The sequence below is a fragment of the Rutilus rutilus genome, assembly GCF_951802725.1.
Source record: "Rutilus rutilus genome assembly, chromosome: 9".
In the NCBI taxonomy this organism is placed as follows: Eukaryota; Metazoa; Chordata; class Actinopteri; order Cypriniformes; family Leuciscidae; genus Rutilus; species Rutilus rutilus.
In genome coordinates, this window is record NC_140223.1 from 31235954 (window position 1) to 31254621 (window position 18668).

General features: G+C 37.4%; 1 protein-coding gene across 1 annotated transcript in view; it reads right to left on the minus strand.

Moving 5' to 3' along the window:
* The window catches only part of LOC311297099 (uncharacterized protein), a 79361-nt gene that overhangs the window by 26864 nt on the left and 33829 nt on the right, over positions 1–18668 (minus strand). Inside the window, exons 15-18 of the mRNA XM_084419212.1 lie at positions 10317–10727; positions 8412–8822; positions 4366–4776; positions 716–1126 (exon numbers count right to left, since the gene is read on the minus strand). Coding sequence (XP_084275338.1) covers positions 716–1126; positions 4366–4776; positions 8412–8822; positions 10317–10727 — 1644 coding nt within the window. The remainder of the gene's footprint in view (positions 1–715; positions 1127–4365; positions 4777–8411; positions 8823–10316; positions 10728–18668) is intronic.

The following is an 18668-nucleotide window of genomic DNA, read 5'->3' on the forward strand; positions in this document are numbered from 1 at the left end:
TTATTTTTAAACAGAATTCATTTCAGTTTGGCTAAAACATTATTAGTCTCTTAAAGTGTTGTCTACAGTTTTTTTAGTCCAGTTGAAATTGTACTGGTTTGGTGTTTCTGAAGACGGATGAACAGGCAACAGATAATGTGATTGTATCTTGACTTCATCCAGTGTGTTAATCAGAATACAACTGATTATAACCACATATATAAACGTACTGTGAGCTGCATGAAGCTGATACAATAGAAATACATGAACAAAATCAATCTCTACAGAGACTGACTGAACAAGAGTGAGAGAAGGATTTGAACAACAGATTTACTTACAACACGACTGTCAGTGGCAGATGCAGAAACAGAGACGCTTAGTTAAAACTGTGTCATGAGAATGAGTCTGAACAACTATCTATTAGTGAGAGAAAATCAGATTTTTCTTTACAGATTTAAATTTCACCAATCTACCTTTTTATGTAACTCTTTTAAACCAGTTATTATCAGTCTTGAAGAAGAAAAATATGAGATGACTAACTTGTAAGAATATTAGAAGTTTATGCATCTGGCCGCTGTGGTGTCGACAAAACCACACTTCAGTTCAGTGTTTTCAATTCAGGTTCATGATCACATTTATATTGTCTACCCAACATATACATTCATTTCATTAATTTTTTGTGAGCACTGAATACAATAATCAAGCATGGTTGGTCTGTTCCCTATGAGACTCTCACCTGAGCTGTGAGATGTAGGGCAGACACTGGAGGAATCCCCTCACTTCACTCTCTTCATCTGTCCAGTCTATCAGCTCTACTGGTTTCTTCTCTGTTTGGAGTTTCAGCACTTCTAGGAGGATGGAGCTCTTTCTCTCTGAGAGCTTTATTCTCCAGACTGCAGGAGCTGACTGATAAACTGGCTGTAATGCTGGAAGGACACTCCTGCCTGTTTGAGTCTCATAGTCCTTCACATGTGACCACAGATCCAGCAGGAAATCACATCTCTCATAATTCACAGATGACAGCAGTTTCTTCACAGTTTCTTCTATTGTCTCTTTCTGGTGAACAGCAGCTTGCAGACACAAATCCAGTATTAATCTCTTTCTTTTCTCCCATGATTCAGATGATTTATTCTGTGGTTCAACAAATCTAAAGAAAGAATGAACACGATTTAGCACTGTATGAAGTACATGTTTACATATATTTTGAATATATTGTATATTTGACAATTTAAGCCTAAATTAAAAATGGGCAGCAACACGTGTCATTTTTTTTTTTTTTTTTGTAAGACTGTGATTCTTAAATCTATGATCATAATTGTTTACGGATATACATTTTCTTTGTAAGAGTATAACTCCAAAATGTATGTTTGGTTTAGTTTACAGGCACAATGTGGACTTTTACTGCAGCTCAGTTACAAACACAAACACTATAAAAGAGTAAAAAGTGCCTTAAAGAACAAAATGACTGTCAAAATAATCTGACTACAGTCACAGACATTAATAAACATGTGTAAGATAAATTGTTTCCAAAAATCTATCTGGGGAAAGTACAGGCGTTTAAAACTATTGGTGATAGCAGAGTGGCTGATAAATAAAGCGGTAACACTTTACAATACGGGTGCACTAATATACATTAATTCATGCTTAACTAATGCACAGATAATCATGTGTTAATGTATGACTCATGAAGAACTAAACCATTAATTATTACTGCATCAGCAACTAATAAAGATACTGTATGATTAATAGATTGAGTAATATGTGAATTGTTATTAATTAATTGTGTTATAATGCATTAATTCAATTAAATAATAACAATTAAAAGGAAATTAATGCGTTAAATGGTCAAAGCTATGTACTTCAACTTCCAGTTGTCTGCTTTAATTAATCATTAACTAATGATTTGCAAATGTATCATTATGTTATGTCTTCACTTGTTGAGGCACATGACTATAACTAATTGTTAAGTGATATGTCATTCATGGGTTTGACAGCGGCACATGCAGTGAATGTAATGTCAGAGAATGTGTGTGAAGGATGGGTAAGTTGGGCTGCACACAAATATCAGCTCACCAGAATCTGACCAACTGACCGCTGTTACACTGTGTTTAAACTGGACGTGACCATTATTGGTCATACCGCAACAGCTGTCTACATTGGACATGACAGACCATTGCAAGTTCATTTGTCCTTCATAACAGAAGTAGTGCAAGAGCTTGGAGTACATCAGAAATAGAAAGTGGCATCAGTTTACTGTCAGGGTTTTGCTGTGTCGTGTAGCGTCGTGCCACATCCAGCGTAGCATCACTATCACTGACTATAATGGACATTATATTGTCTTTGACACAGTGTTATGAAATAGCAGTGCCCGGCCGCATCTTCTCAGTTCCACCTTTGAATCCTAGACCTCAAGCTTAACCTGACATATTCCTGTGCCATGAACAACAAGGTACTAGAAGCGGCAGTTCATCTGGTATACAGTGGAATCCCGGTTGTAGACGGCTGGAAATTGAAATCCATGGCTTAGGGTGGATGTCAAAACCATAATGACGTATTACATAACAATTAGTTAATAGTCATGTGCCTCAACAAGTGAAGTCATAACATAATGACTATGGGATCCCCTGATATGATTGTAAAGCACTTTGGGTGTACAGTAGTACATATGAAAGCGCTATATAAATGCCTCATTCATTCATAATAAAACATTTGCAAATCATTAGCTAATGATTAATTAAAGCAGAAAATTTGAAGTTGAAATACATGGCTTCAACCAATTGTGGTAATTAACACATTAATTTACACTATTAGTTAATACAATATGTTATTAAGGAATTAATACATTATGACACATTTAATTAATAACAATTCATATAGGCTATTACTTAAAGGGGTGGTATAATGCTCTTTTCACAAGAGTTAAAATAAGTATTTGATGTCCCCAGAGTCTGTATGTGAAGTTTTAGCTCAAAATATCCCACAGATATTTTTATATAGCATGTTAAAATTGTCACTTTTTAAGGGTGAGCAAAAATGCACCGTTTTTGTGTCTGTTCCTTTAAATGCAAATGAGCAGCTGCTCCCAGCATGGGGGCGGAGCTACAACAGCTTGTGTCCTGAAAATTTCTAAATCTTTTTTGTTTATGTTTAAATTTATGTAGCTGATGTGGCGTTAACTATCTTCTAATCATTGATTAGCATATTCTGTCATGATAATCTATAAATCGTGTTCCCGGGGGCGGGGTTTATGTAAATTTTAGGGTTAGTAATGTCACTAACCCGGGAGGAATGTTGTGTAGTCCCTACCAGCCATTTGTTGTAGTCCTTAAAAAGCTATTTCTTTTAAATAAAATATCTCCCTTTGCTTTGAACTTTGAGCATCGTGTCTTGGCAGATGTTGTTTATGCTCAAACAGCAACATTACACACTTACTAAAGTTAAAAAAGTGAAATCATAATCAACCACCCCTTTAATCTATTAATCATATAGACTCTTTATTAGTTGCTGATGCAGTAATAATTAATTAATGCTTTAGTTCTTCATGAGTCATACATTAACGCATGATTATCTGTGTAGTTAAGCATGAATTAATGCATATTAGTGCACCCGTATTGTAAAATGTGACCAAAAACTTCCTCAGAGTAGAATAAGAAGCTTTTCTGACACAGTCTATTTAGAATGATCTGTCATTAATTGTATTAGTTTTGGGGAATTAAAGAAGTGGTTGTTATTTTTGACAATATTAGAGGCAATATCTGAGCAATATTAGAGACGGACTAAATAGTAGTCCAGATTCTTTCAGAGTCAGAGTAAGATAAAGTGAGAATAGCTGTTCTGAGGAATATTGATTCAAAGTAAAAAATGGATAACTTTTTTTTCTATCACATTGTCAAGTTTAGTACGATTGATTGTTGCCACACTCTTAACTGGGAACGATAAAATGTAAACCAGTCAAAACAAATTTGCATCTGTAAAACTATTTCACTTGTAGAGCTTGTATTTGCATCGTTACAAAGACAGAATTACTCATAATGGCTTCATTGACTGATTTTGTCAAATATAACAATTAATTGTAAATATAAAGTATCTAGACCTCAGCTGTGAGATGTAGGGCAGACACTATCAAAACAATATCAAATATATCAATTTCAGACAGTATCAAAACAGTATCAAGACAGTATCAAATCAACAGATCTGTCTTACAGTCTTATAGCTCAAATCTTCAGCTACATTAAAACAATAGAAATTAAGCTTACATCACTAATGGATCTGACATAAATGTATTTCAAATTAATCTAAATTAACAATATTATTTATTTGTCATTTACATGACAACATTAAAACTGAATCAAACTATGAGTGTAATTTTCCCCATGAGACTCTCACCTGAGCTGAGAGATGTAGGGCAGACACTGGAGGAATCCCCTCACTTCACTCTCTTCATCTGTCCAGTCTATCAGCTCTACTGGTTTCTTCTCTGTTTGGAGTTTCAGCACTTCTAGGAGGATGGAGCTCTTTCTCTCTGAGAGCTTTATTCTCCAGACTGCAGGAGCTGACTGATAAACTGGCTGTAATGCTGGAAGGACACTCCTGCCTGTTTGAGTCTCATAGTCCTTCACATGTGAACACAGATCCAGCAGGAAATCACATCTCTGATTAAGCACAGATGACAGCAGTTTCTTCACAGTTTCTTCTATTGTCTCTTTCTGGTGAACAGCAGCTTGCAGACACAAATCCAGTATGAATCTCTTTCTTTTCTCCCATGATTCAGATGATTTATTCTGTGGTACAACAAATCTAAAGAAAGAATGAACAAGATTTAGTTAGAGATGACAAAGGAAAGGAAGTGTTAATATGAAAATGATCAACTGACACTGATCTACTGAAACAGCTTGTCAAATATAATCTGATACAATATGTGATCAGCAGGAGACAGAAGAGTATTTCATCCTCTGAAGTTTGAGGTGAGAATCAGCATGTCAGTCCTGAACACTCTGTCAGGTTTATTTTGTGATAATGACCAGCTGACTGTACATTATCTCTTACAATTTAAGTTATGCAAGACTAGTAAATACAGTAAATATATACAATTGTGGTAATAATACTCCAAAAACTTTGATGCCATTTGTTCAGGTCAAGTTCATATGAAGGACATATTTACAAAGTATATTTGACAAATTAAGCCCAAGTTAAAAATTGGCAGCAACACACATGTAATTATTTTTTTTTTGTAAGACTGTGATTCTTAAATCTATGATCATAATTGTTTACGGATATACATTTTCTTTGTTAGAGTATAACTCCAAAATGTATGTTTGGTTTAGTTTACAGGCACAATGTGGACTTTACTGCAGCTCAGTTACAAACACACACACTATATAAGAGTAAAAAGTGCCTTAAAGTACAAAATGACTGTCAAAATAATCTGACTACAGTCACAGACATTAATAAACATGTGTAAGATAAACTGTTCCCAAAAAGTGTGCATGTGTGCACCTGAGGTCCATCTATCCGGGGAAAGTACAGGCGTTTGAAACTATTGATGATAGCAGATTGGCTAATAAATAAAGCGGTAACACTTTACAATACGGGTGCACTAATATACATTAATTCATATTTAACTAATGCACAGATAATCATGTGTTAATGTATGACTCATGAAGAACTAAAGCATTAATTAATTATTACTGCATCAGCAACTAATAAAGATACTGTATGATTAATAGATTGAGTAATAAATGAAGTTATTAATTAAATGTGTCAATGTATTCATTCCTTAATAACACATTGTATTAACTAATAGTGTAAATTAATGCGTAAAGCTATGTACTTCAACTTCCAGTTGTCTGCTTTAATTAATCATTAACTAATGATTTGCAAATGTATCATGTTATGTCTTTACTTGTTGGGGCACATGACTATAACTAATTGTTAAGTGATATGTCATTCATGGGTTTGACAGCGGCACATGCAGTGAATGTAATGTCAGAGAATGTGTGTGAAGGATGGGTAAGTTGGGCTGCACACAAATATCAGCACACCAGAATCTGACCAACTGACCGCTGTTACACTGTGTTTAAACTGGACGTGACCATTATTGGTCATACCGCAACAGCTGTCTACATTGGACATGACAGACCATTGCAAGTTAATTCGTCCTTCATAACAGAAGTAGTGCAAGAGCTTGGAGTACATCAGAAATAGAAAGTGGCATCAGTTTACTGTCAGGGTTTTGCTGTCGTGTAGCGTCGTGCCACATCCAGCATAGCATCACTATCACTGACTATAATGGACATTATATTGTCTTTGACACAGTGTTATGAAATAGCAGTGCCCGGCCGCATCTTCTCAGTTCCACCTTTGAATCCTAGACCTCAAGCTTAACCTGACATATTCCTGTGCCATGAACAACAAGGTACTAGATGACGCAGTTCGTCTGGTATAGATACATTTACACTATTAGTTAAAGCTACAATATGCAAGAATTTTTGGCCGCTAGAGGGCGCTACATTCCAAACAACAACGGCGTAGCTTGATGACGATTTGAAGGAGCGTGGAATGATGGGAACTGTCGTTTTAAACTCCACCGTGGATGTAAATCAGTCAGACGGGAATCGAAAAATCATGTTCATGGATGAGGTTAAGTTCTTTTTTTATAATGACATGCTTTTTGTGGCGAGGGGGGCGTGGTTCAGCGCGGTCTGTAATGGGAGAGAGAAGAGACGAGCAAGTAGGTCAAGTGCAAATGACGAACACCTGTGTCTTATTGCTGTGATCCGCGTGGAGAGACCGCTTTTAAGCCGCGCGCTGGAACGAGAGAGAGACTGAAGAGAAAATTGGACGCAGAGAAAGAAAACCGGTGGATCCGAGCTCTCATTTTTGAACTGTTTTGTGCCATCGCGGTTGCCACGGTGAATGCGCGTTGTGCACGACTTTTGTTTGTTTTGCTTTATTTTAATAAAGTACGAGTCCCAGTCACGCCGACCCCTGTCTTCTTCCTTCCTGACTCTTGAACCTCATCACACTTTTATTTCATTAAAATGAATTAACCGCAAGAAAAGTAAGGTTTAATACTATATTGGTTATCATAGATGTTACTGTATGTCGAATTCATTGTTGTGATAACGCGGCGCAGTTTTACGTGTTGTAAAAGTACATTCGAACATACCCACATCATTTGCCAAAATACTGATTAATCTTTATGTATAACACATGCTATATTTATTTACATGGCCATAAACACCAGACGTGATAAACAATGTCAATAAACTAAACACCTAAAGCAATAATACTTCCCTTACATAAACATAACTATTACCGAATGCTACATTTGGAAAATATAAATTTAAGCATGCTTTGTCGACAGAACCAGCTGCAATCGGTAAAGAATAATTGTGTTCCATAACGACTGCAAGAAACAAGCTAACGTCTGTTGCTTGATAGACGCTACAACTACAACTTCCGCATTTGTCCAGGACTCCACGCAGTACGAGCGGAAACCGAGGGTAACGCGGATATGACGCCATTGACTGGCGACTCCCAGCTCCCCCCTGCTCTAACGCCCTGTTTCCTTGGTTAAAATCACAATTTTCTCACGATTTAAAAATAGTTGGAAACATTTGGGATATTGTAAGTAATCAACTTAACAAAATATATAACACTGGCCTTGAGATTATGGGATATTTTAATGCAAAATTCTTGCATATTGTACCTTTAATACAATATGTTATTAATGAATTAATACATTATGGCACATTTAATTAATAACAATTAATATATTGCTTAATCTATTAATCATATAGACTTTTTATTAGATGCTGGTGCAGTAATAATTAGATCAAACACACAGTCATACATTAACACATGATTATCTGTGCATTAGTTAAGCATGAATTAATGTATATTAGTGCACCCGTATTGTAAAGTGTTACCAGAAACTTCCTCAGACTGTGTCAGAAAAGCTTTTTACTCTACTCAGTTTAAGAATTATGTGTCATTATCTGTATTAGTTTTGGGGAATTAATGAAGTGGTTGTTATTTCTGAGAATTTTTGGCTGAGCAATATTAGAGACAGACTAAATAATAGTGCAGATTATCTCAGAGTCAGAGTACAATAAAGAGAGAATAGCTTTTCTGAGGAATATTGACTCAAAGTATAGAGTGGATTAAATATTTTTTCTAGTAACTGTCATGTAAAGTGTGATTGATTGTTGCCACTAATTGCCACATACAAAACTTTGTACTCTTAACTGGGAACGATAAAAATTAAACCCGTAAAAACATTTTGGAGTCTAAACAAATTTGCATCTGTAAAACTCTTTAGCCTGTAGAGCTTGTATTTGCATCGTTACAAAGACAGAATTACTCATTATGGCTTCATTGACTGATTTTGTTAAAAATAACAATGTATTGTAAATTTAAAGAATTTAGACCTGAGCTGTGAGATGTAGGGCAGACACTGGAGGAATCCCCTCACTTCACTCTCTTCATCTGTCCAGTCTATCAGCTCTACTGGTTTCTTCTCTGTTTGGAGTTTCAGCACTTCTAGGAGGATGGAGCTCTTTCTCTCTGAGAGCTTTATTCTCCAGACTGCAGGAGCTGACTGATAAACTGGCTGTAATGCTGGAAGGACACTCCTGCCTGTTTGAGTCTCATAGTCCTTCACATGTGACCACAGATCCAGCAGGAAATCACATCTCTCATAATACACAGATGACAGCAGTTTCTTCACAGTTTCTTCTGTTGTCTCTTTATGGTGGAGAGAAGCTTGCAGACACAAATCCAGTATAAATAACCTCTTTCTTTTCTCCCATGATGATGTTTCATTCTGTGGTACAACAAATCTAAGGATAGAATGAACAAGATTTTGTTAGCAATAAAAAAGGAGAATAAAAAGGAGACAGTGCAAACACTTTTTTGGCATTAAAATAACTACTTTCAGGATTTACTAAAGACATGCAGTGAAAAAATAGCAATGAAATGGTGTGGGCACAAGTAGTTTTGTGGTCAGTGCCGGTCCTCTCTATATGCAAGGTGCGTAGGGCCCCCGAACCACCAGGGTGCCCCTTGGCTCTCAAAAATTATTCAAGGAGTTAAATCATTTACTCAGTTACTCACCCACATGTAGTTCCAAACCCGTAAGAATTTAGTTTTATCTTCTGAACACAAATGAAGATATTTTTAATAAAATCTGGTGATTTTTGTACCTCCATTGACAGCTACACAACTACCACTTTGATACATCAAAAAGTTCATAAAGAGATCATAAAAGTGATCCATATGAATTGAGCGTTTAGTCCAAATTTTCTGAAGAGACTTGATCATTTTATATGTGAACAGATTGAATTTAGCCTTTTATTCACATTTAAACAGAAAGATTTCTAACATCTGCTTGCTCCATCAGCTCATAGGGTACTGAAAACAGACTGTCCAACACAACTCACAAATTCCACTGGGTACACTACACTGTAAATGATTTATGTTGTTTTCACAGTAATATTACTGTATTCTCAACAATTCCCTACAGTAGAATCTGACTACAGTATGTTACTTGATTATTAATCAAGTACACAATCAATAACCAAAGATACAAACAGGCAGGGGACAGAGGAAGACTGAACTCTGTACTATAATGGAACCACATTGATGTATTTTCTCACTGGGAATTTTTATAGATGGTGCTTTCAGATATATTACATTCATTTATTTGGAAGTGTTTACTATATAACTGCCATTACCATTTTTATTTTCACGATTTGTATTTCTTCTTTTCAGACAAAAATGCGCAAAGGAATGTTTTACAGAAAGTTGTTTCAAATGACAGCAGTGAGAAAGTTCAGTTTAGGAACAATACTAAAAAGAAGTTTTTAAAATTTTAGTTTTTTTTACTAAAAAAAAAAAAAAAATTGACCATTTTGTACAGTGTAGTGTATATATTATACATATATATTATCATATTCCACCATTAGAAAACATACCATACAGGATTAAAAAAATATTGAATATATATGTTTTTTTTCGATACCTTTTGAGATTTAAATTGAATCTGAAACAAAGTTTTAATCATTTAATTAATTTCTTTTAACCATTGTAATCAATATGATCATTACAGATTCAGTTGATATGAGGATAAAGCTGTGTCAGTTTCTGCACTCTGTCTCTAAACACTTAATCTACAGCTCCATTAAAGTCAAGTACTGTTGTGTCATGTGTGTTACAGAACATCATTGTGTGGTGGAATCAAGTGAACACAAATCACACTCTACAGCAGAAACAATAACCACAGTGAAGCAGCAAACCAAACCCAGAGATGTGTATTCTAACAATAAAACTCTCACCTGAGCTGTGAGATGTAGGGCAGACACTGGAGGAATCCCCTCACTTCACTCTCTTCATCTATCCAGTCTATCAGCTTTACTGGTTTCTTCTCTGTTTGGAGTTTCAGCACTTCTAGGAGGATGGAGCTCTTTCTCTCTGAGAGCTTTATGATCCAGATTGCAGACACTGACTGATAAACTGGCTGTAATGCTGGAAGGACACTCCTGCCTGTTTGAGTCTCATAGTCCTTCACATGTGAATACAGATCCAGCAGGAGATCACATATCCCATAAAGCACAGATGACAGCAGTTTCTTCACAGTTTCTTCTATTGTCTCTTTCTGGTGAACAGCAGCTTGCAGACACAAATCCAGTATGAATCTCTTTCTTTTCTCCCATGATTCAGATGATTTATTCTGTGGTACAACAAATCTAAAGAAAGAATGAAAAAGATTCAGTTAGAAATGACAAAGGAGATCCAGTTGTTAGTCGCCACAACACAAGACCAACACGTTTCAGAAGAGGTATTGCCTAGCTGAGACTTCTTGTCTAAATCATACATCCCTAGTTACCAAAGTCGATATTAGTAGGGCCACATTTTTCCCTTTTCTCTGGTGAATCAGGCAGTATTATGTTTGTTGACCAATAAAGCATTTATGAAATGCGGAATCAAATTTTCTTTGATCTTTTGACATATAAGATAAAACTAAAAATAATAAAACTTTTCAGACCCCACAAAAATTGTCATAAGTTGAAATCAAGCTGCCAAATGACTTGTTTCCTACTTCCTCCACATTGTGACATTAGACTCTAGAAGATATTTTCATCTGACCAACTCCACAACAACACATCAACGCCTACTTTCCAGTAGTGGAGAACAATGAAGTGACAAGAAAGAGAGAGCCGCTCAACCAAGACCAGAGAGCTACTCATGTTAACAGGCACCTGAAGCTCACTGCAAGTTTTAAACTAGTTAAATATTAAGATGTTAGGGAAGATCTGCACAGCCTTCTGAAGGACTTCAGCATTAGGAACAAATGGATGGTTTATTATTAAACAATGTCTAGGATCATGTTGGAAGATTATGGACCCTATTTTAACGATCTGAAACGCAAGTGTCAAGCGCAAAGCTCAAGTAACTTTGTGGGCGGGTCTTGGGCACTGTTGCTATTTTCCCGGCGGAATAAATGACTCTTGTGTCAGTGGCACAATTGTTTTCTAAACCTGTAAAATAGCATGAGGGAACGTTTGCGCCGGAACACGCCTCCTCTTTGCGCTGAACCGCCCCGGGGAGGGGTGATTCAGGATTTTGGACATCGGATTTCATTTCCAAGTTAGCCTGGGTGTTATTTATCAGTGGAGACAGTTTTCAACATTTTTCACCCAGTCCTTCCAGTTGCATAGTTCGCCAGTGCTAGGCTAGCGCGAGTCAACGGTATCTGTTAGCATGCCATTAAAAACAGTTTTACCCACTCCACAGTACACCAAAAGCAAATAAATTATAACGCCAGACCATCGATGTAAATGTCTGTTGAGAGAATAATGTAGAAATCAAACTACTCTTGCATCTCAATGATCGCATTACATTTACAGGTACTAGTTTCTCAGCAGCGGCGGAATTTTTACTTTGCTCCGGTTAGTAGTACTGCGCCGAAAAGTAAACACAGAACAGAAGCGCACTACAGTCGGGACCCCGTCTAGCTAGCTATTTCACGTCTAGCTAGCTATATGTAGCTATACATTTTCTGCACTGGCACCCCCGGTCTCCCGATGTTCCCGGTCTCCCGATGTCCCGGTTCTCTACGGCATCTCCAGCTGCTGTTGTCTCTACAGACATTCTTTCTCTTTCTGCCCTTTTAGCATCCATCTAAATTTGTTATTCGTCTGTGTATTCCGGCTCATACATGTAGGGTTCGTTGAATAACACACATTCCTCGTCTTCATCGTCTCCAAAGTCCGAAACATTGGCATGGCTTTCACACGTGGCCATAGTCCTATGTCTTGTTGATTTCTTCGTGAAATATACTCTGCTTCTGTAGTGATGAGTGTCAGCGGCAGGTAAATACACTTGCGTGATTGTCATGTGGAACGGCTCTCTCGGTTGCCTAGGTAACTTAATATCACTCCGCCGCTGTTGTAGACTGTGCTAATAAATACAGGGAACAAAGTATAACTATTGCAATGCGATGAAAGGGTAGTTTGATTTCTACATTATTCTCTCAACAGACATTTACATCGATGGTCTGGCATTATAATTTATTTGCTTTTGGTGTACTGTGGAGTGGGTAAAACTGTTTTTAATGGCAGGATAACAGACACCGTTGACTCGCGCTAGCCTAGCACCGGCGAACTATGCAACTGGAAGGACTGGGTGAAAAATGTTGAAAACTGTCTCCACTGATAAATAACACACAGGCGAACTTGGAAATGAGGTCCGATGTCCAAAATCCTGAACCACCCCTTTAATATAAATTATAAAGTATACAAGTATATAAAATTACAAAATAAACATTCATCAATTAGTACATTTTTACTTTTAATACTTAAGTCAAGTACTTAAAAAAATTAAGTACTTTTGTAATTGTACTCCAGTAAAATTGAAAAAGAGTGCTTAATATTTTACTGGATAAATATTTTAATAAGAGTATCTGTACTTTTACTCAAGTACTTGATATGTATACTTCGTCCACCACTGGTAATGAATAGTAATCTAACCAACTTTTTTACGGAGTGTCTATTTACACTAAATGCAAATAGCCCACCTTGTTGGCAGAGGCTATTTACACTAACTCCGCCCACTGACATATGGTTGGGCCAGACAAAATTACGTAAGATGCTGCAATGCGAACAGTAGCAGTAGAGTAGGTGTAGGTGTGCGTGGCAGAAAGTTGACGCAAATCGACCCATGTTCGAATCCGCCTTTTGCTCAACTCACTCTACTCGCTTTTCCCATCGCATTTCAGACTGAAATGCCATTTATTTTCAATAAAAATGAAGAAAATATTCTAAAAGTGGAAATAAAGAGTCTAACGTGGGTTTATCGGTTAGGGTTAAGGGTAGATGCACAGTATGAAGGGCTTTATTGTCCCAATAAGGTGGACTCTTTAGCATTATTGCATACAGTTTAATGTACAACAACACTCAGGTGCAAATAGTATATATGCCACTAATTTTTTAAGTATAAATAGCATCTAACTACTATTTACACTTATTGCAAAGAAAATACTGATATTTTACTTACTGTAGTGTAAATAGAATCTATTGCTATTTGCACTACTACTTCTAATACTACTTAATGCACTTAGTGCAAATAGCTGCTGCCTTTTTTTTTTTTATTCATCTTTGTTCAAAAGGTATGGTGAACTTAATGTCGACCCAAATTTTGTTCAGAGGCTGTATCTCAGCCAAACTTTGATCAATCAATATGAAACTCAGTAGGCTTCAACACCATGATCTGAGGGTCCATGCCAAAGTTGGGCCATCTACGGGTCATGAGATATGAAAAATGGGTATTTTTTCGAATAACTTTTGAATAGTTTGTCAGAAAATGAGGATACCGGTGCCCAGGGCCGGATTATCCATAGACGGGATTGGGCGAGTGCCCTGGGGCACCAGCCAATAGGGGGGCACCAAGTGATTAAGATAATGACTAGACTTTAAAATATTTTTCATGTTTTGTATATATATTATTTTGCTGGAAGAGATGCAGATACAAAATGAACAGTTAATGATACAATATATACAGAGAGAATATTAATTATATCCATAAAGAATTGACCGTTCGCAAAACCCCGCCCTCGAACGGTCCTCGTCCAATCCTAGCTCAGCAACTGTAACTAAGGAGAAAGACCCCCGTGACCGTCAAACATTGCGATTTTCAGCAAGATGGTGAAACGATGCGCCTATGGCACCTGCAAGTCTGACACCAGGTACCCCAAAAGTTTATAGGGAGGGGTCGTTTTTTTTCGCCTTTCCAAAGCCCAAGATCCAAGCGGAAAGATGCCGACAATGGATTAAGACAACCCCGACAACCTCACTCATGGGCGTCAGTTTGGTTTGAAATGTGCTGGGGACAGAGACGCATTCGGAAGTGCATTTTCAGAAGTGCTGGGAATAATGACGCATTATTTATTTTTTTCTCTTTCGCGCAGGTCATGTTTTGAAAGACGATGTCCTGTAGCTTACTAATGTAAATAAATAAAAATGTATACAAAAATGTGATGATGTCCAACTCGTTTTATGAATAAGAAAGCCTTAAGTTTTCAAAAAGCATTAGACATCTCTGACCCACTAATCTACTTCATAAGTACCATGCTGACAATGACATGACGTGGTTTAACAATGATTACCAAATTTCTCTCTCATATTGCTCCTCATAACCACTGAAAACGGTAAAAAAAATCGAACCAAAAGTCCAGGTTAAAGTTAAGGACGTTATCTGACATTAAGCGTTTCTGCTTCACATTTTCAGCAGGGCAGCGTGGGTTGTGGTTTGGGCTGTGGGTTGACTCCACACGGTTCTCATGGGGTTTATACTAACGTGAAAAAGCTTTACGTGGCTTAATGTACCTAAACAACGATCACCAAATTTCTCTCTCATATTGCTCCTCATAACCACTGAAAACTGTAAAAAAAAAAAAAAAAAAAAAAAATCGAACCCAAAGTCCAATTATTATGGACGTTAAGTTGGGGGGGGGGGGCACTTCAAATGTTGTCACCCAGGGGCACTACACGGTGTTAATCCGGGCCTGCCGGTGCCTATGGATTCCTTGTGTCACACTGATTTTGACAGGATCAGACAAACCAAATTCTTAAAACAGATTTGACATATTGACACAAAATTTGGTAGGGTTCATTGACAGCATGTCCTGAAGGCACCTGAGAAGTTTGAACACAGCGCCACCTAGTGTTCCAGAGATATAACGTTTTTTGCAATAATATTTTCTTTGTGTTGTTGGATTACATTTTTATTAAAAGTTTAATTTAGTTTTTCCACAGCAATAGTATATAAACTGATAAAGTTTATATACTGATTTATTGAGTCTCCAGCAAGAGTCTCCTTTCCTGCCAGACCTGTTTTCTCTATTGTGTTTTAAATAAGTCAAATCACTTGATTCTCACCTTTCGGAGCCCAGACGTTGAATCGTTAGGTTGATTGACTTTCACCTTTTCTCTTTAATGGCTCTGGGATGGCTTTTGGAATTGGAGTTCCTGGCCAGTATCAGCATGTGAATAGTTATGCTGATTCAATTGGACTCAGAGTAGGGTGTGTTCCTACTTCATTTGCATGCTTTGTTCAGGGTCTCCACCTCTATGTAATCCCTCCCCCTTGGAATGTATATAGCTACAATGTATAATGTTTTAGTTAGACTGATTTGGGAAGAACTGCAGCCGCGTCAACGCAAAGTCCTCAATAAAGAATAACTTTGTTTGAACGTGATCCCCAACGTCTCCTGGTCTCTTGCTTCGACGAAGAAAAAGGTTTTCAACAATTTGCTGCCGCGACCCGGATGGAGAAGAAGGAAACTCAAAGAAACTTCAAGCTCAAAGATCTCAACAAAGCTGACTGAGTTCCAGACTGAATCTTCTGAATCCAGATTGAAAACTTCAAGCTCCAAAAAAAGATCTCAAAGACTGAATTTTTCCAGACGGAATCTTTCTCTACAAATGAAAGACTCGGTGAGTTTCACTCCATTAAAAGAACCAATGCAGACCAGTACAAATGTTTTCCTCTGCGCCGTTCAGAGAAGTAGTTAACAAACAGCTGTAGAAGTTTGGTTAACTAAAGATAAGCCTCTAAAGTTTGCTTTTAGAGATGAAATTTACCCTCTGTTGTTGGCAGGGAAGATTAACAGTTACATGTTAATATTGTGTGTTTGCTCTTGCTAGAGAAGACCTATCCTCTGTAAGCTAGAGAAGAGTTAGCGTCATGTGCTAATAAGATTGTACCCTCTGTTTTGTAAGACAGTAGAGAGAAGTTTTTTAGTGTTTGTTTGTGGTAACAGAAATTCACAAAATGTTTAGGAAAAGTACTAGACAGATTACACCTTTTTGGACCGATAGTGAATTCAAGTCTTTGTTATCAGAGCACATGGACTCCATCGTGACTGAGCCAGTCAGATTGAATTTAACAAAGAAATTTGGCATTGATCCAGAAAAAGTGTGGTCAGTTGAAGATTGTAAGAAGGTACTAGGAGAAAGTATTCGCAAGAAAAATGTCAAAGGCATTATCTTCTGTCACAGAGAATTTAGCTTATCCATTGCACAAGAACAAGCTTGTTGTATTGATAAGTTGAAAGATCAGATCAAACAATTGCAGACTCAGGTGTCCTGTCTCAAGTCAAACGTGGGCCATAACAAAGCCTCAACCAAATGTGATTTAGAAGACCAACAGTCAGATGAAAGCTATCCTGATTTACAGTCTTTTGATAGTATAGAGGACAAGGTCAATGCAGATGTAAATGCAGATGTAAATGCAGTTGAAGTGTGCGTAGCTAGACAAAAGCCTCAGGGAAAAGGTATTGATACAGTTCCATTTGCAAACCCCATATTGCAGCCACAAGCAGTCAACACATCTTTAGTTCCTAAAGATATTGAGAGAATTGCTGAAAGTTTGCCATCAGTGCAAAGAAATTTTTCTGAGTTTAGGAGAGAGTTGTCCAAAAAGATGCGGCTCTATGATATGACTCTAGCTGAAGTCACTCAGCTAATATCACAGATCTTGACTGAGTCAGAATTCAATGATTTTGAAAGTGCTGTAAACAATTCTGAACTGCAACAAGCCAGTAAAGATGAATTGAGAGAGGAAGTTCTGAAAATTTTAAAGAACATTGTTGGACCGAACGTGGACTGGTCAAAAATAACCAATTGTGTACAGAAGAAGGGTGAGACTGTTTGTGAGTACACAGAACGATTCTGTCAGATCGCTGCCGTTTACAGCGGAATTGCCGACACTCCAGAAAAGGTGTTAGGTCATAATGGTCCTTTGGTTCGCACATGGTTTCATTGTCTTTTGCCAGAACACAGAAAGGCGTTGCCTTACTTAAACATCACATGGTGTACGAGAACTCTGCAAGACAACTTGGACAGTTTAGCTATTTGGGAAAGAGATTCTGATGTCAAAGAGAGAGTAAGAATTGCAGCAGTTTCTGTTATGGTCAACTCAGAGAAGCCAAAGAAACGCAAAAGTCCTAGAGAAGCCAGTTGTTCTTACTGTGGTAAGCACGGACATTTTGGAAATGAATGTAGAAAAAACAAAAATAACTTAAGACAAGTTAACAATGTTATGCAGCTCTTACTACATTTGTTTGCTACTTTAAAGCAACCCCTCCCCTCGTCATTGGACTCGTGGGTAAGCTTTTTGAGGTGCTAACCATTTGGGCTGTGATTGCTTAATCTCCCCAGTAACTCACAACAAAGATGAAAGACTTAGTGACTGTCACAGCCTTTGTTTGGGGGACATTAAGTAAGACTCACAGCCTTAAATGTTATACTGCAGAACATTACCATCAGACACCATCCTCTGTTAATGATGTTTATTAAGACTGATGTTTCACTGGAGAATGGAAATGTGCCAATTTTCTCACACACTGTACAGTGTGTACACAACACAGGGACAGGAAGGACACGGACAAGTGGGGTGCCCTGGGAGGAACTGACGCAACAGGCTTCGGGGGTGAACCCAGGGTGAAGACACTACCTCATAGGCCTTTCCCGATTTAGTCCATCCTTACCTCACTGGTCCATAGGTGTCAAATAAATTAAGAAATAGGGAAAGAATGAAACGACAACAGTAGACTCTGAAAACGATAGAACCATAGTGTTTAAACTGCTACAACCGTAGTGTTTGAAGAAATACTGCTCTCTGTTTTTCTGTTTTTCTTTCTTACAGTGTGCAGATAAAACTTGATGGCTGTCCCGAGATCTATATGCAAAGACCTCCTCACCTGCATATGAAGCCACAACCTCAAAAAGACAACCAGACCCACTGCTGAACGAACTATCACCAAAGAAAATGAAAAATACACAACGCAGAAAATTCACAGACCCTAGTTGCATGTTATGTTTCTGTGTCAGCATGCAATTACAGATGAACAACACAGAGCAAGTTATATGTGCCTGTAACTTTTTCAAGTTACAAGAATGAACTTTTAAGTGTACTTTGATAAAAGTTAGACTTAAAACCACTATACGATCAAATGACTTATGGAAGGATGAAGTCTATGCATGAATATTGCTGTTCTGCTGTTTCTTTGTTTTCTTGTGTTACTCGTATGTGTTGATGTCTTCGCAAGCAGAAACCTGGTGTAAAGCATCACCTCAGATTTCCATGAACAAGCCTCATGAGGGACGAGTCATCAGAGCGACTCTACG